At 43.7% G+C, this 25,017-nt stretch overlaps 1 protein-coding gene across 1 annotated transcript in view; it reads left to right on the top strand.

Annotated features, from left to right (window-relative positions):
• Positions 1 to 25,017, top strand: part of ARHGAP29 (Rho GTPase activating protein 29) — a 341,359-nt gene that overhangs the window by 311,846 nt on the left and 4,496 nt on the right. Inside the window, exons 21-22 of the mRNA XM_078640938.1 lie at positions 6,413 to 6,713; positions 6,818 to 6,926. Coding sequence (XP_078497064.1) covers positions 6,413 to 6,713; positions 6,818 to 6,926 — 410 coding nt within the window. The remainder of the gene's footprint in view (positions 1 to 6,412; positions 6,714 to 6,817; positions 6,927 to 25,017) is intronic.

Here is a 25,017-nt window from a genome sequence, read left to right as displayed (position 1 = left end):
GTAAGTGATCTGTAAAATTATTAGCATAAACGCTATCATTAGACTACATACATTTTGTAGATCTGTGTAACAGACTTTCAGTCGGTGCCACTTACTGACAGAAAAAGAGGTCTGTCTTTTTTAACCAAAATTCATGAATCCACAATAAAACGAGGATTTCCCTAATGTTCTTAGCATGCGCTGCTGTAGATAGACATGCCCTCCATGCACCTGCAATCTAGTGTTGGATGTTACCATTTGCAGGATTTTTTTTAGCAAAGAGGTTTTAGACTGCAAGATATTTTGTGCTCTGACCCCTATCTGACAATGCATCAAGGCAAAGTCTCTGCCTCAGATATGATTCTGCCATCTAGTTCAGATGTTCCAGGATCAACATCTTCTCACAAACTTTCAGTCTCACTTGCTGAGAATTCAACCCCCAGCAAAAGAACATTACACCAGATCAGCTACTGCATACAGGTTCATCCGGGGCAAAACAGTCTTCATAAAACAGACCAAAACTGCAATGTACAATATCTAGAAGTGGGGGTTGGCTCACTTTCTTCAGCTGTCAACTATAGCCCAAAAGATTTAGCTAGTTGGAATTACATTCATCTCCTAGTGAAGTATCTGCTGGAGGTGGACAATGACTTTGTGGACTTTCTAAGCAGGATACAATCTCACACTAAGACCAGATCAACCCACTCACCATCAGAGCCAACTCTGATACCCAGGCAGCTGAATTGGGTACCTCAGATGTTACTTTTATTACCTTAAACTTCCTAAGAATTGTATACAAATCCTACTTGAGGCAATTAATCCTATTATGCTGTGTGCTTGCTTTACAGCAAAGTGGGAACAATTTGTGCATTATAAAGCATCTGTGCAAGATGTCTGCTGTCTTTTACATCTGCAAAAAGCAGTGTTGGCATACATCTCCATTCGCTTCCATTTAGCTGCAGTTGCAGCCTACATGCAAAACTGACAACATTTAAAATTAGCTCTATGGAGGACCTTAAAAGGATGATACTTAAAGACCTCTTCAGCGCCAACCTGGAATTTGAACCTATCCTAAAAAGACTGAAGGGTCCCCTTTTCGAGCCATAACATTCTTGCGACATACAGTTCTTGTCCTAGAATATAACCTTCTTTATTATCATCTAAGGAGAGTCAGTCGTTTGCAAGCACAAAGTGTGGAGGACTTTAGGAAAGTGCCTCTTTTTGACATGGTCACCCCCCACTTTTTGCCTGGTTTTTGATGCAACTTTGACTGAATTGTACTGGGTCCCTGCTAACCAGATTCCCAGTACCAGTGTTCTTTCCCTAAAAGCTGTTCAATTGTTCCCCCCAATTGGCAAAACCTTTAGCACCTTCTGTCAGTCCCTAGTAAATGGTACCCCTGGTTCCTAGGGCCTGAGGTACTAAAGAGTGTCCCTAAGGGCTGCCACACGAATTGTGCCACCCCAAGGGACTCCTCACCAAGCACACACAAGACTGCCATTGCAGGCTGCATGTCTTGGTGCAGACTAAAGTGAAAATATGACATGTCGCACATTCCTTTGTGCCATGTTCCCTACCACTGCATGTAATATTTGTAAGTTACCCCTACAGCAAGCCTACCTGCCCTAAGGCAGGGTGCTAAATATTACATGTGAGGGCAAGTAAGTGCAATTTCATTACAATACCTGCATGAGCAGATATGCCCCTGTGCTGGTCTGTCCTATTACTGCCAGTACAAGTGACCAGGGAAGCCCTTTTAAAACGTGCTAGACATTGGTAAAAATGTCTTCCCCCAGCTACATGATGGCGTCACTGAAAATAAAGATGTTTGGTTTCAAACATTTCGTATTGGTAAACCCGCACTGATGACAGTGTTAGATTTACCTATATATGCACTCAGAGGGCACCTTAGAGGTGCCCCCTGAAAACCTACCAGCCTCTGGTGTGCTTGCTGACTGGTTTCTTACAGCCTGCCACCTGAGACACTATTCTGACCTCCTAGGGTGAGACCCAAAACAAAAGCCTGTTTGGGAAGAGGATGTAATACCCCCTCCCACGTGATGACCTGCTGATTAACCTCCTTGGGCGGCGAGCTTCAAAGAAGCTGCCACCTTTGGAAACGTGAATCTGGCTCCCCTCACAGCAGAAGCCACCCCCCTGTCCAGAGCCCCCTCGGCGCCTTGATGCTTTCGGGCAAAGTTTGCGCGTTATAAGTTTTATTTCATTTCATTTCACCTGGGCAGGTGGGAAAATTGGCTAGTCAGATAGGCGTGCCACCTCCAGCTAAGTGCCAGCCCTAAGGTGGGTTTACTATGAAGTAGACATGATTTTTCAGAAGTAGTCATCTTTTTGATGGCATACTTAAGAATTTTGGGACAGGGTTATGTAGGGGTCGAGCCTGTGCCATAGACAACTCTTCCTGCAGCTGTGTGCCTACAAAAACTGGGACTGCCTGTTTTCAATAAAGAACAAGACCTCCTGAAGAAAAGTGGAACTGTTTGCTGCATCCTACAGAAACTAAAAAAAAAGAAGACAGGCATCTGAAACTGCTAAAACCCAACACCCGAAGCTACAACTGCACTCGAGGCATCTGTCCCGAGTTGAAGTGGGCCACCGGTGCCAACAAGGTTCCCTAGCCCTTCAGAGCTCAAATCCATCATGGTTTCACCCCCTGTGGGACTCCCTGACGTCGCCTGCAGCCTCTGCATGCAGGCCCCCGCAACCGCGACTGCTCCCAGTAAGAGACTCCTGATGCCTAAAGGCAACCTTGCATCCGTCAGCCCAGGTCGTGGAGTAGAGGGCCTCAGGTGTCCCTACATCCTCAAGCATCACAAGCCTTGAGCCCCCCTGTTGGTTCATACTGGTGGTGCTGCCTTAGACCTTGCCCACCACTAACCTGAACTCCTGGAGATTGGTCCTGTAAGTTGATGTACTGTACCTGTTTGCAGAACTTGTTCTTCCTTCCGTAGGATAACTTTGCAGAGCTCAGGAATTGCACTAAGTGTACACTTTTTATAGTGAAAAGAATTTATATTTGAAAATGTACTTGCCTATATTATTTTTCTGCGATTTCCTAAACATATATAAAGATACTTGCTATTTTTATAAACTGGTGTGGATCTCCTTGAGTTGTGTAGTCATTTATTGATCATTGTGTGTATTTGCAAGTGTCTTGCACTCCTCTCTGTTAAGCCTAAGACTGCTCGACCACACTACCCCCTAACACAGCACTATGGGATTGCATAGCAAGCCCTGATTACTCATAAGGGAACCCCTGGACCCTTTACATGGCATATCAGATTTCTGATATCACATGAAGAGCCAGCTTCCTACACCACCCAAAATAACATGTGCCAAATTCGAAACCATGTATAATTGTTGAGAATTAATTGCAGTTAAATGTGCACATTAGTCAAATGACACCAGTTATTAGTAATCAAAAACATGTTTTACTGTGGATTAAGCATTCCAATCATACATTCAAAATCACAGGTTTTTACTGTTTATGTATTCCCACTAACCGATTTATTTAGAGGGATATTATAATTAAAATCATAACCCTTATTAACCACTGAAAATGTCCACCTTTTGTGAATCTATGCACCAATATTTCGTCCCTTTGCACCAGTAGTGACCTCAGATGTAAAATGACATCACGTAAGGTATTTCCCTTTGATACCTGCACCCCAGATACCATGATAACCAATGTTGGGATGTTTCTGGTGTGGTGTGGACAGATGTTCTCTTTGGTCCACCCAAACACTAAGCACCCCTGCTCAAGAACATGTGTGATCCAGTGCTTTTGGCCATGTCCGGAAGCTCCTAAATTTAGGGCCTCAGATTGAAACCGGTCCTCCTCAAGGCATCTCTGCTTTAAGAGTCTTCTGGATAGGACCTTTCATTTAAGCCCAGCAGGCTCTGATGGAGTACTGTAAAAAAAAAAACTCACACTCACTTTGTAAATGGAGGACCTTATTACCATTTCAACACACACAAGTAACTCCAGTAGATACTTGTAGCGCAGTGGAAACCTGTGTAGAAACAAACCTGTATTTCCACTCTACCAGGAAACTAGTATGAATATGTTTGCAGCTTCTTGAGATGTTATTAATGACATTATTGATTGTGGTACCAGTGATGTAATTTCTTACATACTGAAGGCTGCTGGAATTATAGTCACTAAAAATACATATGTTTACAGGCATTATTCACCATGGAAGCTTGATGTACTACGTTCAACATCTGGATGTTCCTTCAACGCATCCATTTAGAAACGAGGCTTTTTTCCTCTAATTCAAGACATGTTTGAAAAAGCAATAATGTGTGGTATTAGTGGTATCTTTGACACAGTGGTATGAAATTTTTGATTTACCCGTTATAGTTGCAATTTGTGATGTGGTCTCTAACATTGTGTGAAGGGTGTGTATCATTGAGGGAGAGGTGGGGATCCCCGGCCAAGGCGACTGACACTAGAATCTGGGGATCACGGTTTGATCCCCGGTGGCAAATTAGCCCAGCACCATGTGACTCTGGGCAATAGCTTGCTTAATCTTCCCGACGGCCCCCAGTGCCTGTAGACCCTTACGGGTGATTGTTCGCGCTTTACAAATGTGGATTATTATTATTATTGCATGGAAATAGGATTGTGAAGCTCGCCGTAAGCTGGTGAATATCTTTGGTTTTTAGAGTTTGCATTGTTTACGTGACCTTTCTTCAGATATTTTTAGAGTACTTTTTATCATTATTTTGTGATCTGAATAAACAACCTTCCATTTTATGGCTTTCTTTAATCTGGTCGAAGGATGTGCCTAATGCCACAGATCCTGTGTGGCATGGCTAAGGCATACTCTGGGGTTTTGGCCACACTAGCCACCCAATAACCCTCTGCTGAGCCCGTGTGTTTATATTTGGGGCTCCTTGATCTCAGGTCCACCTTCCTTCAGAGCCCCTTGAGATCTTGACTCATCCTTTGGCCAAATCATGCATCCAGTCCACCTGCCCTCAGAGCACAAGCACATGGGGCGGTCCCAGAGAGACTTGCCCTCTGATCTCTGTCTCGAGGTCCTGTGGGGCACAGCTTTCAGCAGTGCCAAGTGGACTCAGAGTAGGGCATTCATTTTAGCCTTGCCCTGTGAGCCTACTCCCAGACCTTAGGACACAGCCTTCAGCACTACGGCCAGGCTCTCTGCTCCAAAGCACACGAAAATGCATTTGTAGGTTGACTGGTCGGTGACTTTACTGTAGAAATTTCTTTTTTGTTTTACCACTCGGGAATGATCCAGTAGTGGCTTGTTTTTCTTTAATGTGACTTGAATACATGTGAAGAGAAACCCCTTTGTGCCCCACTGCCCCTCGGTCCCGTGAGTTTTTAGGTCTGGGTAAAGACTGTTTTGGCTGAGTACTGGGAGTAGGTTTTTGGCTTCATCTGTAGGCTTTCGGTTTGTGTAGTTATTATTCTACCTATGAAGAATTACCTTTGTTTATAACTATTAAACATTGTGAGCCCGGACCCGTGCCAAGTGCAGTAGGAGGAAACTGTGCATGGTATGACCCTGTCTAATACTGCAGGAATGGGTTTCTCATTGTGAGGAGTTCTGACAAATAAACTAGGGAAGGGCTTTCACATTAAGAACTCTGACAATTACAATATAAAGGTTATTTGCTGGTTTACATATCTGTTGACCTGAATGTAAAGTGCAAGTTGTGAGAAGTGCTCCAACAGTCAGAGTAACTTTACAGTCCGTCCTAGAGGTGCACAGCGACTTGGAAACAAGCAGAGTTTGGCACCTTAGCCTGCTTCCATGTTTATGTGAGCAGATTCCAAAGCTGTAGTATGTTAGTCTTATCTATGTTGCCCTTTGTTTTTTGTTGTTCATTTTCTGATGATTAGAATGCAGCTGCCTTTTCTCTTCTGTTGGTGAATTCAGTGGCTTGCACAACATCAGTGTAGTTTGCACACACACTCACAGTCCGTACTCCAAAAAGCAGCAACTCACTGGTGATTCTGAGGCACCAATTATAAACCAGGCCTTTTTTTGCAACGGTGAAAGCTTCGTGTCAGTGCAAAGGGCAAAGCTAAAGCCTGGAACATTTTCATCAGGAAGTATTAGTATTTATTGTTTTTGCATCTTTTGAAATGAATGCACGTTTTCTGCCCCTCTGGTCCCCTCCACTTCCTCCACTGTTGTTTTCCTCTTGTAGCAGTGTCTTTCATTATTTATACTTTGAAAAATTCATACTGATGAATTGTTAAGAATATATATATATATATATATGTTTTTTAATTTAAATATCAGATTCTTCATACTTAAAATATATATTTTTAAATATTCAGGTCCTATTGTGTGAACTTTAAAAAAAAAACTTTTTGTTTAAGACAACACCTTTAACATCCTTGTAATAACCAGCCTCTTACGTTTGTTTTCTTTGTCAGAGTTGCAGAACAAGTAGAAGATAATAAAATGTCGGCCAGCAACCTTGGCATCATTTTTGGTCCAACGCTCATACGACCACGGCAGACAGATGCTACCATTTCTCTTTCTTCTCTTGTGGACTACCCATATCAGGCTCGCGTAGTGGAACTCCTCATAACGCACTACGAAAAAGTCTTTGACGTGTCGGTCTCTCCTTCCTCTCAATCAGAAGCCACCTACCTAGAGGATATTTCTTTCACTGCCGCGCCACAAGATCTGAAGCAGGTCAGCAGTCCAGAGACCCCTTCTACCAGCACAGATGTGAGTGGTATTTATGAGCCTTCTATTAGAATGATCTGGTTGTCTGTACCGTTTTCCATTGTCATTATAACACTTTTGGATACATGTTTTTCCACCCTCTGCAGTGCATGCTCGTTGATGGAAGCGAAAGTGAAGTTTCTGAATTGCGCTTGTTTGGGAGTGCAGAAGAAGGAAGAAATGCAGATGAGAAGTTAGATGACATTGATGGGCTTGGTGAGTGCCAGAGGCCCTGTAACTTCTGCTTATGACCTAGGAAATTACATAGCACTGTTTTTGGTCTGTGTTTCAGTGATGAGATAGTTCTTTCTGCAGGTTATTGTTTTATTCTTTCCAACAATATTGTTTTATTGCAAGTTACATTGCTAATTATTGACATCAGTTAGATTTTCAGGGATGTCCTCAAAATTTGACAGTTCATTAGAAAAGGTTCCTTTCTCCATTTTTGTCATCATTTCTTGTTCTTTGTTCACCACATATATTCTGTATGCCCAGTCTTGCCCACACAAGAAAGATTGTGTACCAGATAGAGTTGTCCATACATTGATCCCAAAATGTTTGTCATTGTTCTAGGTAAATGCACTTTCTTTCATATGCCCTTGCCTAAGCCTGGACCTTCCTCATCTAAAATGATTGGGGCTGCTTCTAGCACAAGTCCAGGTGCCTTGGTGGACCACCTGCCTCTTTTGAGGCTTTCCTCCGAGACTTCCACATAGTTTAATTGGAAAAAAGTCTTGGGCGTTCAGTGGCCTTTTTTCTTTCACTTTCCTGCCCTTGTAAGACGCTTTTCAGTCTGTGATTCCAAATCCGACTTCTGACGTGCAAAGCAAATCCTGGAGTAAGCATCAAAGCAGTTACTACATTGGTGCTCAGACTGTAGACGTCTGAAGTGGGGTGACGCTTGGCTGCCCATCCTCCAGTTCCTCAAGAACCTACAGCAACATTACTTTGAGATTCTTTGGCTTCTCTGAGCTAGCATTCTGCTCTTGCTCCATCGTTTGGTCATACCTCAAGTAATGTGTTTGTATTAGCTCCTGTGCAAGGATTTACAGCGCCCCAGCCTAATTAGCAATTGCTGTTTGTGTACTTAATTTCTCATAACAATTATGTAATTTTAGACCACATATTTTAATCTGATACTTTCTTGTGACATTTTGCCATGGCACTGAATGTCGGGCACTAATTGTGGCCTTATAATCTAGTGCTTCGTACCACATTTAGGCCATTGCACACGTGTAGCGATTTCTCTCCACTATACCCCCACTTATTCTATTTCCCATTTGGAAATATTTTATAAATGAGAGGGGACCAAATCCATTTGCTCTGATCTAGATATGATGCAGGTTTCCAATTTTCAAACATTAAACCTGCGTTAGTAAATTTCAGAAATGATAATAGTTGGATATTCCCAGTCAATTGATCTTCACAAAATCAATAAACCTTTAGAAATGTCTTCAGTGTTCAAGGCGAGCGGAGGTGAGAACAATTTTATAAAACATTTAAAACTAAAATGTTAACTTCCTTACTTATTTCAATATTTACCTATAGCGCTCAAACAAAATCTCTGTTGCTGCAGAATGAATTCCAGAGACCACAATTTTTTCATGTATTGATTTGTTTCTGCATTTTACTTGGGGATACCTTTATTGTTAGCATATTTGAGCAGGTGTGAATTTTAGCCCTGGGTAGCTTATTGTGCCCCCCCCCCCCCATATGTGTCCTACATACCTCTTCCCCCTGGACTGGAATACACCTCAGTAATTGATTTGAGCGGTTTAATTTAGGGCATATTCCTGAGGGTTTGGGCTCATCTGTTTCACTATTACATGCTAGTTTTTTGGTGTGTAATTGAAGTGCTTCACTTCATGCACATCATGATGTCTGAGGTCAGACCCTTATCGGACTTGCTTCATTTGTTACCGGTTGCATCTCTCTTGCTTCAGCACAAATCTAAATGCCCTTTCCAAGACTAGATTTAGAAGCTTCACAAAATATTTCTAGCTATTTTTGGTTTGTTCTTGCCAAAGGTCTATCTTTTATTTTTAAGTGGCTGTTGTACATTAGTAGTACAGTTGAGATTTCTGCATAGATTTCAAGGTCTTCCTCTTATTGATTTTATGTAGGAACCTCTCAATTTTCATGGTAAGCAAAATGTACCTTTGGTGTTTCTGCTCAAATTGTGACATCAGTCTGAGAATATTAGGTAAGGATACACCTTCTTTGTTGTACCTCATTCCTACCCCTCAGAAAGTAACTACTTAATAAAGTTTACAATATGTACCCTATGTTCTTTAGATGCCCTGGTTTGATTATAGGTTCTAACAGGAAAAAGCCAGTGGCTTGATGATAGGGTAGTGTCCCATTAAAACTGGAGGGAGCTTTTTGTCAGATACATGCTTCAGAGAATTAGATCCCAGTGGCACTCTGTCAGGTAGATGAGGCAACTGTTAGAAACTTTGTTTGCGTAAGAGTCCACTCACCGTTCCCCTTTTTCCTCTGTTTAAACTATTTGGCTGCTTGTATCCAAAGCTGCAGGATAAATTTCTGGCCTGTTAGTGTTCGAGAGTGTGCAGCTATTATGGACTTTAACACCCTTGTACTAATGCTCAGACTGTCCTTCGCTGGTAAAGGTGCTCTAACCACTACAGACCTCAGATTTTTGCAAATGGTTTAGGTAGATTGTGTAAGGCATTTCTAAGGCCAAGAACACAAACTATGCCCTTTTCAGTAAAAGTGTGACATATTTATACTTAAGTCACCATTTTGAGTGATACTCGTGGTTTGTTAGGCTGAGATCTAAATGGGATTTATTTTTCTGGTTTTCTCATCACCTTCTCCTGTTCATGAGACGCTAATTCTAACTTCCCCCGATTTCAGCATCACAAGGACTTCTTATCCTACACTAGGTGGGCGAGTGTAATCCAGCAGCAAAGAAAAAGTTACTTACCTTTGTTAATATTTCTAGTGCATACTGTGTAATCCTTCAGCTTACTCACGTTATGAATATTCTTCAGCTGCCAGAGTGGATCTGGAAAACCTTTTTCCCCCCGAGGACTAGTGCTCCACCCACTGCAAGGTGGTACCACACAACTCATTTGTTGCACTGCCTACTTAGAATGTGAGCACTTCTGGGCGTGTAAGATGCTGACTAGTGCACTCACCTCAGTTATTTATATTTGTTTGGGCCTAATCGAGGACTGCAGAGACAAACCAGGACAGATTTAACAACAGTATCCGCATTTACCACCGTACTTAATTTGGGTCTGTATTTGAATCAGAGGAGAAGGGAGGGATGAGTCACAAATATTGGTACTGGAGGTGAGTACCTTTTTCGTCAGATGGAGTCAGTGTTGTTATCTCCAACAATACAGCACTTTAGGAAATAAAACAAACTTGCCAACATTCAATTGATTTGAATGGTGGAGCAATAAATGTAGTAGGTGGAAGCATGCATAACAGACAATTCAGAAAATGTGTGGCAAGGGGTACCCGAGCAAAAATCTGGCCTGCCTCTATCCAGCACATCCACTCTACATTCAACGGAGACCGCCAACTCCAGCACTAATTGCATGAAGAATGCTTTCTACTGACTTTATATAAAAACATTCCCTCAACAACCCAAACCACTCCAAAAGGAGTGTACTGAACTTCATCCTGTCCGCATCTCCAGATATCCACGGCCAGACACCTGTAACCCTGGACTGAACCAACTACTTTGCCATTCCATTCACAATTTTGCAATTACAATCAGCCTCTATGGCAACCGAAAAGAGGACAAGCAACCTACCATTCCATCAGTGACATCCATCTAGGAAAAGAAAAACAAGAGCTAAACTTGCCTGGACACTTCCAGCACACCTCAGATGTATGTCTGTACTCTCCTCAGCATCTAGAGCACCACTTTTAGAACTCATTTCAAACGCTATGCTCCATTGAAGATCTGATCCACTCCGCAAAAGCCCTTTGCACCCTGGTGCACTCAAGAGATTTGCAAAATAAATATACCATGTAAAAACAAGAAAATAAATAAAGACCAAAACTCTTAGATGACCTCACCCTACTCAAAACACTGGTCTAATCGCACATTACTCTTTATAACTGGCAAAGGCTGTTACTTCAAGACAGCTGTTTGTGAGGCAACCACCAGAAGTAAAGCTCTGTCCAAGGGAGGCTGTCGAACACTGCACCAGCTCTCTCCTGGAACCCAAAGTCCCTTCTTGAGTTGACAAATGGAGCTCCATCAACATCACCACCGAGAAGATAGCCAAAATTTGATCCAAGATCTTTACCACTTCCTCAACCCCATCGCTTCCATCAATCTCCGATCGCCTCACCTCCAAATGGACCTCCTAAATCTACTCTTGCAGAAGGCTTTCTCCAATATCCTGAACTCTCTCAAGGTAACTTCCGGTTAGGATGACGCTCTTCATTTTTCCATCATCAAATCGTTCCATGGATAAGTTCACACACCCCTTCTCCACAATGTCAATGCCTTCCTAAGCCAAGGAAGATTCCCTGATATCCTTAAGGCAGTACAAATCTTTCACCTGCTATTTAAACCATCCTTTGACCTAGCTGACCTCACCACCTTCATCCTTATTACCTGTCCCCACCCAGCAATCGCAGTACATCAGCAAGAATAATGTTCTACATGGCTATAAATAAGGCTTCAGTTCACACTTCTGAACTGAAAGTTACACTTCAAGTAGCTGTCCTCCTCACTGACCGAAACAACTCCACCCCCTTGACCACTTTGCAGCTTTTGACACAGTTGGCAAACCATTTATGTCTAACAGTATGAAAAAATGGGTGGGATTTTCAGGCACTATTTTAAAACTTTTCACATCCTACCTCACCAACGGATGCCAGCTCATGCTAATAGGTTGCACATGATCAGACACTACCCTCCTGCTGAATACCCCAGGTCTCTGACCATTTCACCTATCCTCTTTAAGCTCTAGATGAAATATCTTAGATCCATTTTTACAGACAGCAGCATTCAGATCTTTCAAATATGCAAATGATATGCAGCTCCACCTAAAAATCTTCTCAGCAAGCAACATACAGGTTAAAATCCTGCCTAAACCACATCCAGCCCTGGATTTAAACAAACATCCTGCAGGTAAACCCCACAAATACTGAATTCCTCCTATTTGCCAGCAGCACCAAACAACCTCGGATTAAAGCCTAGATCTCCAACTTAAACCTAATAGTTGTCCAGACCCGTGCTGACAGACCATGCCAAATATCTGAGAATCATCCTTAATGCAAACCTCTCATTCAAGTAACACATTGCAAGGAAGACCCGGACAGCTCTCCCTTTTGAACAGCATGAAGCACTTTATCTCAGAAGATAACTTCAGAGCAATAGTACAATCCTTAGTCCTGTCCCATTGGATTGAGGAAATACCCTCCTCAGCCATCTCCCTGATACTACCCTAACATCTTTGAATGGTATCCTATAGGCAGCGACATGGCTCATGAAAGGTTCTAAAATATTAAACTAAATCACCCCCAATTTAAAACATCTACACTGACTCCCCCTTCCAGCATAGATCATCTTCAAGACGAGCTGCATCACTTATAAAGCCCTGAACAACAACAGTCCTCAGCTTACCTTGAAACCAAAAATCCATGTCTAGGTGATAACGCCAAACTGGCGACAAAACACTGCATAAAGGCAATCATTCTCTGTTCATGCTACTAGAATCTGGAATAGCATTCCTGTTGACGTCAGATTAGCACTAACTTTCCTGCAATTCGGAAAAAGAGCACTACCCTTACCTTTACAGTCTACCCTTGACCTTTTACCCAAATAATTGTATCCCCCCCAGGGGTCATGCCCCTTGTCCACCATTTCATTGCTCCTAAGCAAGGTGTGTACTCTACAAAAACCAGCAAATTAATGCATACACATACTAAGATATTTGTTTTGGGAGGCGCAGAAAAGCGGACAAGCAGCTCAATATCTTTTTACAGTGGCGACTACCAAGCCCTGTTGGCCGAGGAAATGGGCAAAGTGGAGAACGTCAGAAAGGCCAGACTTTAATGGGTTCAAATCCTTGGACTCACACCATTCAACAAATTTGAACCAAGGGCCCATACATTCATCTTTGTAACAGGTTCTCTGTAGTCGAGATGAGATCTGCCACTTGCAGGGTTAAAAAAAAAATCCTTGATTGACACTTCACAAGTGCAGTTATGGCATCTGAGAATTTGACTGCACCATCCTGCTACAAAAGCAGGTCTTCTCTGTGTGGAAGAGGGGCCAAAATGCTGAATTCCAACAATTTAGTGCACAAAATCATTAATCCAGTCTGGGATGTTATTAGAAATACGGTCTGCTTGACCTTCCCGCACCTTCCTCAGGTTCTTTAAAAGAAGTGGCGTCTATAGGCATAGTAACCCCTGTGAATATCCATGTGAGCCTGAAGGCATCTCCCAAGGAACCATTTAGAGGGATGGGTATGGCACAAAACCAGACTTGTCCTGTTCAGGACTATGGCAAAGGTATCCATGCAAGGACACTAATGGGGAAAATATGATGTCCATCACTCCAGGATGACGTTCTCACTGGAAACCCTCTAGGGCAGGAGTCTCCAATGAGTAGCTTGTGAGCTACTGGTAGTTCTCCAGCTACCTGTGAGTAGCTCTCCTGTGTGCAGTCCAGTCTGCTAAATTAGAAGCTTGTGCTTGGCTCAATTAATATATGTTTATCAAAATTGAAAAGTGTGTATTTTAGACGAAAATGTGTGTAATTTCAGAACGTATAATTTCCAAAATATTTTTTTTGCGGATATTTTAATGATAAATCATGCAGCACTGTGAGAGTTAGTACTAACATTATTACATTGGTAATATTACCTTGGTGCCAGGGGGCATTGCAAGAGTGGCTGTTATGCAAGACCCTTGTAGAGACGTTCCAAAATGACTAAGCCTACATCACTGCTGGCAGTGCTGCACTGAGGCGATCATGGTTGGTAAGCCTGCATTCCGGGGGCACAGCAGACAGCTACATTTAAAAGTTTATTTCTGCACACATGTGCTAGCTGTAGGCATGCTTGTTTCAAATAGAAATGAGAACATAATAGAGCAATAATTAAATGTATTAGTCTGTTTCTTTGGAAGGACTGAATTTAGTGATCCAGGGGGCATTTTCTCAAACTTTGTGTTCTGCTGTTGCAGTCTTTGCAGACTCTAGTACTGTTGATGTCTTTCTTGTGTCTTAGCACCCAGCATAATGTGCTGCATAGCTAGAAACTTATTAAAACATTGGAATGTTGGGAGCTCCATTGAAAAAAATAGAGTGCTCCGGTCTTCTAATGGCTAGTAGAAGCCCGGAGCATCAACATTCCAATGTTTGTTCACAGCAACAGCTGTGAACAAAGGCCTCATTTAGCCTGAGGGGATATCAACCCGCTCGGGCTCCGTGAGGTTTTTGGTTTACAAATTAGAACATTCTGCCCTCTAGTTGCGGAATGTTCTAATAACCGTATCGGGCTCTACCGGCCATTATAATTCCGCTCCCTTGTTAAAGGCCCTCGCCTTTAGCTCGGGTCTTTAATGCTGGAGCTTAATGCTTCGCTTAACGTTTAGAGCGACTGGCTCTAAGACTTTATAAGGTCCCAAAGGCGAGACCGATTGCATTGCAAATGCTTGTTTGCATACCTTTTGTGGGATAATCCCTGGGGGATCACTCCATGATAAGTGACTTCCCTGAAGTGGGAAAGGGACCTTTTTTAGAGTTTTATTGCTTGCTCCTACCAGAAATAATTTGCTTTCTCCACTCCCTGAGGACTTCATCTGCATGGACAAACAGTGTCAGGCTTACAAATATATCATTATATTATACTGCTGGCAGGGTTTAAATCCCAGACTGAAGGTCGTGAGCTTTGACCTAGTCTTTGTCGAATACTCTGTAGTCCGAAATATTGCCATTCCGCCATTTAAAGACCTTTCTGCAGTTGGTAAGGTATGGAGCACACCCTTCATTTACAGTGTGCTTGCGATTTCCAAAGAGAAGCTTAAGTTTCTTCTGCACACCTCCCAGAAGGAATATCTTTTTCCTTTTGCAGTATTGTTTTCAATAGGATGGTGACAATTGTGTCTTGTTGAATCGCTGTTGCTTGGTAAAAGGATTTCTATAGTGAACAGGCTTGTTAGGTACAGAAAAAGAAGCCAAGACAACATTTTGGGCACACACTTTATGGGAAATGGTTTTTGAATCAAATTGCCTTTTCTCTAGCTGAGACTTGATTTTAGATCTGAGGTCACACACCCAAACATATCTGGCAAGAACAATACATCAGCCAAATGATTCCAAGAAGTGTCCAAGTGCAAGGTAGGATTTCAAAACGTTTTTTGGCACTTGTATGTGTTTTTTACGAATTATGGTAGTTTGCTCCGTGTTAGCAGAAGACAAATATTTTGAGATTATTTAAAGACTATAAGCAATACTTCTACTGATGAGTCCACTCCTCCTTTCCCAATATTTTGAATGTCCTGTACATATCAAAATATCTCCTGCAAAGCGCTAAAACATTATTAAATGAGCCAAGACACATGGGACCCCAAACCTCGATTCCTTTACAAAACAAGCGGGCCCAGTGTCTCGTACTTATCTTTTATTTTAGATGCCCACATAACTTTCTTACTTGGTGTTTATCTTACTCGAAGACAGATTTTCCTTCCATCTCTAGATTTAATCTCAGACTTCCTCCTGTCTCCGTCATCTGGCTAAAATATACAAGTCGCAGTTCTCTAAAACTAGCATGAATGGTCTTCTCTGCAGCACCTGAGTACTCCTGGCCCGAGTGAGTCTTCAGTCACTCTTTTCTTTTCTGTTCTCAAGCAACAGGTCTCTATGGTAGCTGTACCTTTTTTGGATTTGCTCCTTTACTGAATCTTTAGGGGCTGATAGATGGAAAGCAGCTCAACTCATAGATCAAGAAGTGCGCCAACTAATGTAAATTGCAAGTCCCAGACGCATGAAGACCTTGAGAAATATGAACAGAAACAACTTACACCCACAGTATCACCATTGATGACTTCAAATGCAGCTTTTAACTGGTTGTTCCACATTGCACCAACTTCACCAAAAAGATTTGTATTTAAAAATCACTAATTGCCCTTCTCAAACAATCACCAACTTACCTTGATTCTAAGAATGTATCCAGGACTCTCCCACCCCAACTTCCTTCCCTATCCAGTGGCCCATATTTCTACATTTGTCTCATTTTCTGCCACCCCCTTTGACATGCAATTCGTATAATTCAGTCCATAACCCTCACCTGTGCCCCACACTAATTCAATTTGCCCTCAAATCATCACGTTTTTGGCATTCTTTTCTGAGCCAGTCTAGAAACCAAAATCAGCCGTGTCAAAAGTGTTCAAACTGGACCTAAACTGTAGGATGTTGTAGCAAGAATGGTACCATAGGGGCATTGTCGGTTGGGCGATGGCAGCCCATTGAGCTTTGACTTCTACCCCTCTAGGCTGCAATCCACCAGGAAAAAGCCAGAGGGACACAGTGACCTGTCTGGCGTTGATTATGTTTTTCAGTTTATTACTCACAGATTACTCACTGTTTCATATCTGCCATAAAAAACAATATCTCATCTCTCCTTTCTCTCGAACAGCTGATTTGCCCCAACACTGTGCTTTCTCACAGTCTTAAAAATACAGTAAACAACAATTTAAGGTTAAAACTGTGTCCTATGCATGATGGCTTTTAGGGAATATGATTACGATAGACTGGAAAAAAACAAGCTGTCCCATGTTGTACCAAACAATAGGTAGCAGGAGTGTGTAGCATGTAAAACTTTGACACAGCGAGCTCAAACAGATTGTTACAGGTACCTCATTGTTCATAAAGCCCAATGTCGCTTTGGAGCTTGTACGCAGTATCCCTGCCATTTTAGTTAGTTCCTGCTCCTTTAACATGTAGTATTCTGTGTAGTGGAGGAAAGCACGAAATCCTGGCTTATTAAAGAGACACCATAGCTAGTAGTAATTTATTGGTTAAACAAGTTTACTCTGTCCGGGGTTGGCATCCTTGAGACTTCACTTACACAAGGGCCAGTGCTCTTATTTGTGATTGTGTCTTTGCTGGTTGAAAGTATAACTATCATAAAGGCTTTTGTTAAAGAAATGAAGGATTAGTGTTGATGCTTTTCATAAACAGGACATGACGCCTGTCTGTGATGCCATCACCAGTGGTGCAAGATGAGTGTGCCCGATTCCTTCATTTATCCATGAAGAGCTCGTTAAGTCAATAGACAAATGACTATACATGAAACTATCTGTTTGTGACATGTTTCCGGAAGATACACATGTTGTGCATACTCCCGCCATCAAGGGTTGGGCGTGCATTGTTTTTCTTCGTAGAAGTCTTTTCGAGTCACCAGGTACTGGGACTCAACCTATTGCTAGTAATGCTCCATTGTTAGATTTTTCTCCACCATTTAATTTAGATGTGTCCCTTTGATCACCTTTTCAACTCTGCGTGGTGTTATCCCATGGGGACCCTTGGATCCATCCCTTGCCTCATGACCTGAAAGTAAGTTAAGTGCGGCATGGGCCTCCAACCATCAGCTTTGAGGAAGGCGCCATTCACGCTTTCATCTTCTGCTATTTCGGAAGACTTTGAGCAGCTAATACTTCAGCGCCTACATAAGGGGCTCATCGCCAGACAGTGTTGAATACATATCCAGCCTGGCTCCCGTCGGATCCAGGCTAAGCCTTCAGACAGGCCCAATAACCTGGCTCCTCATAACACGAAATTAACTTTCGAATATGCACTAAAATTGCCTTTGGAGCGAACACCCCAGAAATGTATACACCATGACAAAGGCACCTCCACTCCACCACTGCCTCCTCCCCCCAATCCTCTTTCTCCTTATCTGCCTCCTGCACCACCACCCACCTCTCTATGAAACATTCACCAAGGAAATCTCATCTTTCAGGGAGTGGGGAAAGTCCAAGGTCTCTCTATGATCCATATGGCTCCTCTTATGAGACACAACTACATGAATGACATAGAATTCCCAGCTGATACAGACTCGGATCTTCATCCAGCTAAGCAGTCACCCCAGATGCCACTTCCAAACATGAAGTGCTCCAGCATGCAGCCACCATCCACAAGGTGGAAGTGCGCAAACAGCCTGAGGGGGAAGACTTCCTCATGGAGACCGTCTTCTTCACACATAGGTCAATGCAATATTTGCCTATGCTGAAGGGCGTGGTCCAACCCGCGCATGACTCCTTCAAGTAGCCAGTGAAAGCATGTGTTGTTACTCCCAGGGTGGATAAAGAAATATAGGCCTCCCCTTACATCAGTGAGTCAGCTTCCTCTGGCGTTACATTCAAAGCGCAAGCTTACTAATTCACACGGTACAGGTGATGCTCCCCCCTCCAGACCAGGAGGGCAAGGATGGCGAGCATTTTTCTGCCCAGACTAACACATATTGGCAGATCACCAGTTCAGTGGGCTTGCGTTTCCGCTACACCTGCACCCATTGAGACGAAATTGAGGATCTGGTTCAGCATCTTCCTGAGCAACTCCGGAAACGTGGTCAGGAGTTGGTGGCGAAAGGAAATAGTATTTCCAATACCAACATCAGGTATGCACTGCATCTTTGGCTTTAAACCAGAGGTTCAGCAACATCTCCTCAACTTGCCTTTCGAGGGAGAAAACCTCTTCAGAGATGAGACGTTGGAGAAAATGAAAAAGGACACAGACAGCCAAAACCATGGGTGATTTGCAAACACCCGCTACCCGCAGCGCCTTTCACACAAAATATCATGGCGGGCCAAATCCAACGCACTCAAGGCCTCTACTTCCTACCCCAGACAGCTGAAACGCCACCCACCCACCCAGGATTACTATAAGGGAGGATATAGAGGAAAGGGAAAAGGTGCAGTCCCCTAAAGGACTGCACCTGCAAAGCAGTGACTCCCTTACCCTTCCCACGACCGTAAAACACCTGCCAGGGTAAGAGTACAAGGTTTTTTGCCCCGCTGGACAGAGATCACCTCGACTCAGTGGGTACTAGATATTATAGCAGAGGGGTATTGCTTTGAATTCGCACAAACACCATCAAAGTTCCTCCCGCGCACACAGGCTCTCTCCAGAACATCAGCGTCTCCTCCTAGAGGAGATGCACGTATTACTCCGCAAAGGGACTATAAAACCTGTGCCGCCCCAACTCTGAGGCAAAGGGGTGTATTCTTTGTCATCCCTAACAAGGATGGGTCCTTAATACCCATTTTTGACCACTGGTCACTTATAAGGCCATACTATCAAACATTTTTACACGGTGACACTCCAAGATGTCATCCCACTGCTACAGGAAGGCGACTTCATGACTGCTCTCGACCTGAAGGACGCTTGTTTCCACATACCTATCCACCCTGTACATCGAAGGTTCCTCTGGTTTGTGGTAAGTTGCCAGCATTATCAGTTCAAAGTGCTGCCCTCTGTTGTAACCACAGCTCCCAGGATGTTTGCGAAGTGCCTTGTACTGGTGACCGCTCACCTCAGAAAGAGCGGCATCCACGTCTCCTCTTATTAAGACGACTGGCTGATGAAGAGCACCACACGTCAGCAATGCCTGGCACACACCCAAGTCCCCATGCAGCTGTTGCACAGCTTAGACTTCACCATCAATGCGACCAAATCTCATTTCCAACCCCTACAGGTAGCCTTTCCTAGGGGCCGTACTAGTTTTCGGAGTAGGGAAAGCATCCGTCAGCGCAGCAAGGGTGCGGTCATTCCAGACAGTAATATCTCTTTTTCGAAATAACGCGGAATTCCAGGTGAAGCGCTACACGAAGGGATCACCAAGCAGCCTGCTGACATCCCTTGAGCACATTGGTTTGTCTTAACCTATCCGATTAACTGGTAGTGCTAGTAGCGAACTGCCGTCTTTGATATCCTTAATCATACGGATCCTCAGAACAGAAAGGAATTTAGTGGACAAAAATCGTTTTATCAAATCTTGAAACAGTATACCTGTGCGATTCCACTCTTACTTGCCCCATAAAGCATACCATGTGACACTGAGAATCAGACTGACAGCTACACCTAACGCAAACGGTAGGAACTGATCCACGGAACTGCCTCCGTCTAATCAGAAGTAATCTAGTGGCAAGGAGAGAATTTACTGTTGAACCCTCTTACATGACAGAAAATTATAAGTCTTGACAAAGATTGTGTAAATTGCTGTATCCATCGAAACGCGTCGACGCACTTTCCAAGTACAATTCAAGATTCCATCACTGTTGTTGAAATACAGATTACATCTATGTATATAACAAAGTGAATTCATAGGAAATCGAATTTACATGTTGTACTGAACAAACTTTGTCTTACATGTTTCTGTCTGTTGTTTGTCCTTTTGATTATGCGGGTCATAATTGATAATGTATTAGCTGTATTTTAAGCTGGGATTTTACTGGATTTTGTATAAATTTTGATTTTAGGACATATATGATATTGTGTTTTTTAACCCCTTCCACGCTCATGACGAGCTGGGCTCGTCATGCAGTAGCCTCCTGCTACGCTCATGACGAGCCCAGCTCGTCATGAATAATGGGGTTCATGGGTTTCCAGCACAGGGGAAAAATCCCCATAGCATTCAAGAGGTTAATACTGTGCGTATAAATTTATACTTGGAATAACAAATATAATTTTTCTTATATTTGGTTTTATATTGACTGTTTTTAAATGTGTTGAACTCTTCATTGGCATCAAGGGGGCACTGTTTTCTTAGATACCTCTTTTTCAGCCAGATCTCCCAGTAACAATCGGGGCTATTCTGCGCGTTACACTTGCATCTTTTGCAGGAGTGCCTGGCGGCACAGTGGTCCTAGGCGGTGGGCGGGATGCAATGAGAGGATCTAGAGCAGGGGTCTTCAAACTGTGGGGCGCGACCACCAGGGGGGCCGTAGAGTATAACAAAGGGTGTCGCGCATTCCCAGTCACACTTCTGCCCAGGCCCATAGGGCTACAAGGGCTTCAGCCCCCCTCCTCCCCAGTTGTCTGTCTCAGCCCGGGCTGCTGCAGTGCAGCTCGAGCTGCTGTGGGCTCGGCCGAGCAGTGTCTGGAGTCTTAACTCCGGCACGCCCGAGTTTTTCACAGGTCTTTAAAGACCATTTGCATATTTACAAGCGTTTGTAAACTGGTTACAGAGGCTTATTTTTTTCTGGTTCCAGTACCCCCTGGGCCCCCACTCTGCCTATTCCTTACATTTGTATTTTACATTTACTGCTGTAGTGTGAGAATGCGTTTCATGAAAAGGAATATAAAGTAGGGTTACCAAAAGAAAAATGCATACAGTGTATTGTTTAAAGAGCCTGCTAAGACCTCCTTTTGACACTAAATAGAGTTCTAAATAAAAAAGTATGTATTCATTTGTAATGGGACTTTTCTGTCTTTGTTCTCTTTAATTATCAGTCATGGATCGCTGAGGCAGCCCTAGAACACAATTAAAAGTGCTTTCTATGTATATTTGCTGTTTTAAGTATGCACAGATAAGTGTTGAAAATACGGCTTTAGCTGACTATTTTTGTACCGTCTGGGCTATCAAAATAATGGGCAACCCTAATAATAGGACTGGAAGTTTGTTGCACAATCAGCACATTATTTATTTCCTCCATCCTCGATCCCTGATTAATGCCATAAAAGCAATAGTTTAACTTGCATCTTAAAACCTACGCCGCCGTCAATAACATGCTGAGTGTCTGGGAATCCACCCTGCATTCAGACAACTCACTCCTCATTCTCGCCCTTTACTTTCACGCTCACCATGCACTCACACTGTTCACCATGCACTCACACTGTTCACCATGCACTCTCACTGTTCACCATGCACTCTCACTGTTCACCATGCACTCACACTGATCACCATGCACTCACACTGATCACCATGCACTCACACTGTTCACCATGCACTCACACTGTTCACCATGCACTCACACTGTTCACCATGCACTCACACTGTTCACCATGCACTCACACTGTTCACCATGCACTCACACTGTTCACCATGCACTCACACTGTTCACCATGCACTCACACTGTTCACCATGCACTCACACTGTTCACCATGCACTCACACTGTTCACCATGCACTCACACTGTTCACCATGCACTCACACTGTTCACCATGCACTCACACTGTTCACCATGCACTCACACTGTTCACCATGCACTCTCACTGTTCACCATGCACTCTCACTGTTCACCATGCACTTTCACTGTTCACCATGCACTTTCACTGTTCACCATGCACTTTCACTGTTCACCATGCACTTTCACTGTTCACCATGCACTTTCACTGTTCACCATGCACTCACACTGATCACCATGCACTCACACTGATCACCATGCACTCACACAAGTTCACCATCTACTCACACCGCTCACCCTGCACTCAGTGATCACTCTGCACTCACAATGCACTTTCACTGTTCACCCTATACCTCGCCCTGCAGTCACACGAGCACACTACTCAAACTGCACTCATGTGACACTTCACTCACCTGTCCCCCTCACTGCTCAATCTGCAACTCACTCAAACAAGCCCATCCGCAACCATGCATTAATTCGTTCCACTCTGCACTTACATCCGCACCTAAATTCATATGGTCACCTCACTCACCCTGCAGTCACTCCTCTTACCTTACTCTCACACAGTTGCATCACTCACCGTGCACTCACATGGGCATTCTTGTGACCCACACTGTACAGAGGGTTAATGTGCCTACTACAAAGAAAACGTACCATGCAGATCATAGAACTGAGTGCGAGTAAACTATGAGTAGCACTATAACAAAATGAAATGTTTGTCAGAAAGGTGCTATATAGTGATGAGGTGCATCTCTGAGGGAATTCATGGAGAAGGAGGAAACGGGGCGGAGGGGGGGAGTTGCACCAAAAAATACTGTTGCACCGTGTGCGACCAGTGCTAGGGCCAGCCCTGGCTAGGAGTGTTGTTCTCCCACCTCCCACCCCCACTCCGAAGTTCGGGTCTAGTGGCTCCCCTGCTTCTGCCTATTATTGATATTTACATTTGTAGTGCTCTACTGCTACCAAAAGGTGCCCTGGGGCTTATAGCCATCTGCTGCCTGAAGGCAAATAAGAAACACACAGAAGGGTAAGGAGAACCAGCCAAATGGGGTGACCTACAGAGCATAGAGCCTGGTTTTTATATCTTCCTAAAGGATACTAGATTCTTGGTGGAAGGTTTAAGTTCCATAACTGCGCGACCTGCACCAAAACTGCGAGACAGGCAGTTCATACCTTCCTGAATATTGAACAATAAGCATAGTGGCACAGGCCGAGAGGAGCATACAGGGGCATTCGAGTACTGGAAACCACCTGCTCAAATTAGGCACTGGTGCTGATGTAACAGAGGAGACCGACGTTGGTTCAAGAAGGTGTGGAAGAACAAAGGGGAGATGTCAAAGGTTAATGGGGGGAACTGGAGAGAGGTGTAAGATACAAATAGACAACAATTTGAATGGAGAGAGTTGAGGTAAATGAGAAGTGCTGAGGGGCATGGGAGGTGATGGGGCCAGAGAGGCCATGAGATAAATGCGAGAGACTGTTCGAGATGAGGGCAGTAAAGAGATAGAATGGCAAGAGGTGATTAAAGGTTGAATGGGGGAAGTTCAGAAGTTGTAAAAAGGGGTGAAAGAACATTTGTCAAGTGAGAGAGGGATCTGCGGTTGGGAGAGGAGAGAAGAGAGGGATGGAAAGGAGTTAGGGGGTGAGCGGAAAGTGGCATGGTTAAACTGCTTAACTCTGCACAAGACCTCCAGGGTTTTAAGAGACTGCTGCTGCTCCCAGCCAGGGCCAGGTGAGCTTCTAATGTGGTCGCACGTATTCCTGCAGAGTGGAAGGCCCTTCACAAAGGATGACTAGACATCTTTCTGATGTTAATTGCTGTATTTTGGTTATACGCTGGTACTAATGGGGTGATATCTTTCCTCATTGTTACTGTGATTAAAAAATGTCAAAATAACGAAGCATTGCTATCCCAAAATACGCTGCATCACATAACATTATTTACATTTTCTTCCCCCACAATTTAGTCACGCCTGTTGCGTAATTTGGACCTCACCTGGCTCATAATTCCAGTAGCCCTGCCTACAGGTTTAGAAATTTGTCAGGAGGGGGTCCTTATGCCTGAAAATGTTGACAGGGGGGTCTCTGCATCCTGAAAAGTTTGAAGACCGCTGATCTAGAGTGTTAATTTGGTGCCGTACTTATCGCTCTCTCCAGTGGTCGTATGCCAGCAATCTGCTGCAGGGACAGTCGTTTCTAGACTCAGTTCCCAAGTGACAAATCGCCACGAACGCCTCAACTGGTTGGGGAGCTCCCTTGCAAGACCTAACCATACAAGGTGTGTGGACACCTGAACAACTGGGTCTCCACATCAGTCATCTAGAGTTGTTGGCCATACTAGCCTCGGGGCCTTCCTCCCAGTCATCCAGAACAAGGTAGTTCTGGTCCGGACAGCCAATAAAAGGGTCATGTTATACCTCTAGAAACAGGGCGGCACACACTCCGTTCAGTTGCTGGCCATCGCACAGCACGTTTGCCAGTGTGTGAGTCTGCGCAAGATTAATCTTCTCGTACAACACATTCCTGTGGTGGACAAAACACAATAACTTTTTCTCCTTCTCCACGTTGCACAAGCGGTGTACACTATCCAAAGCCGGTATTGCACGCTGTATAGTCATATCTATACAGACCTGTTATGCGAAAGCCATATGCAATTTGCCCGTCCCTCCCAAACCCCACTCAACCTGCAAGAAAGGAGCATTGATGGCTTGCTCAGGTAATATTCCTATACTTGATATTTGTAAAGCGGCTACCTTGTCTGTTCCACACACGTTAGCAAAACGTGGTCGTGATGTCTTAGCCCATCATCTAGCAAAAGTTGGTCAGACTGGCCTGCACACACTGTTCCAAGTCTCTGTAACATCTTCGTGCTAGCCACCGCTTTTGGGAGGACTGCTTTACAGTCTGTGCACAGCATGTGTATCTACAGCTAGATGTCACAAACAGAAATTTTGACTTACCTGGAAAGCATCTGTTCATGACATGTAGTGCTGTAGATTCATGTGCGCCCATCCCACCTCCCCAGCTACTTTTCGGTGCTGCAGACATTTTCCTCTTAAACTTTCATCTATAATCTTTCCTACACATAGTCATCTTTCTGTATTTCTGTGCTCCATCTACGTCCTCACCCTGTGTGTGGGAAAAACAATCTAACAATGGATCCGATGCCCATGTTCA

The sequence above is a fragment of the Lissotriton helveticus genome, chromosome 1_1 (genome assembly GCF_964261635.1).
Source record: "Lissotriton helveticus chromosome 1_1, aLisHel1.1, whole genome shotgun sequence".
Classification (NCBI taxonomy): Eukaryota; Metazoa; Chordata; class Amphibia; order Caudata; family Salamandridae; genus Lissotriton; species Lissotriton helveticus.
Note: the sequence above shows the minus strand (reverse complement) of the source record. Positions and strands in the feature narration are given on the sequence as shown.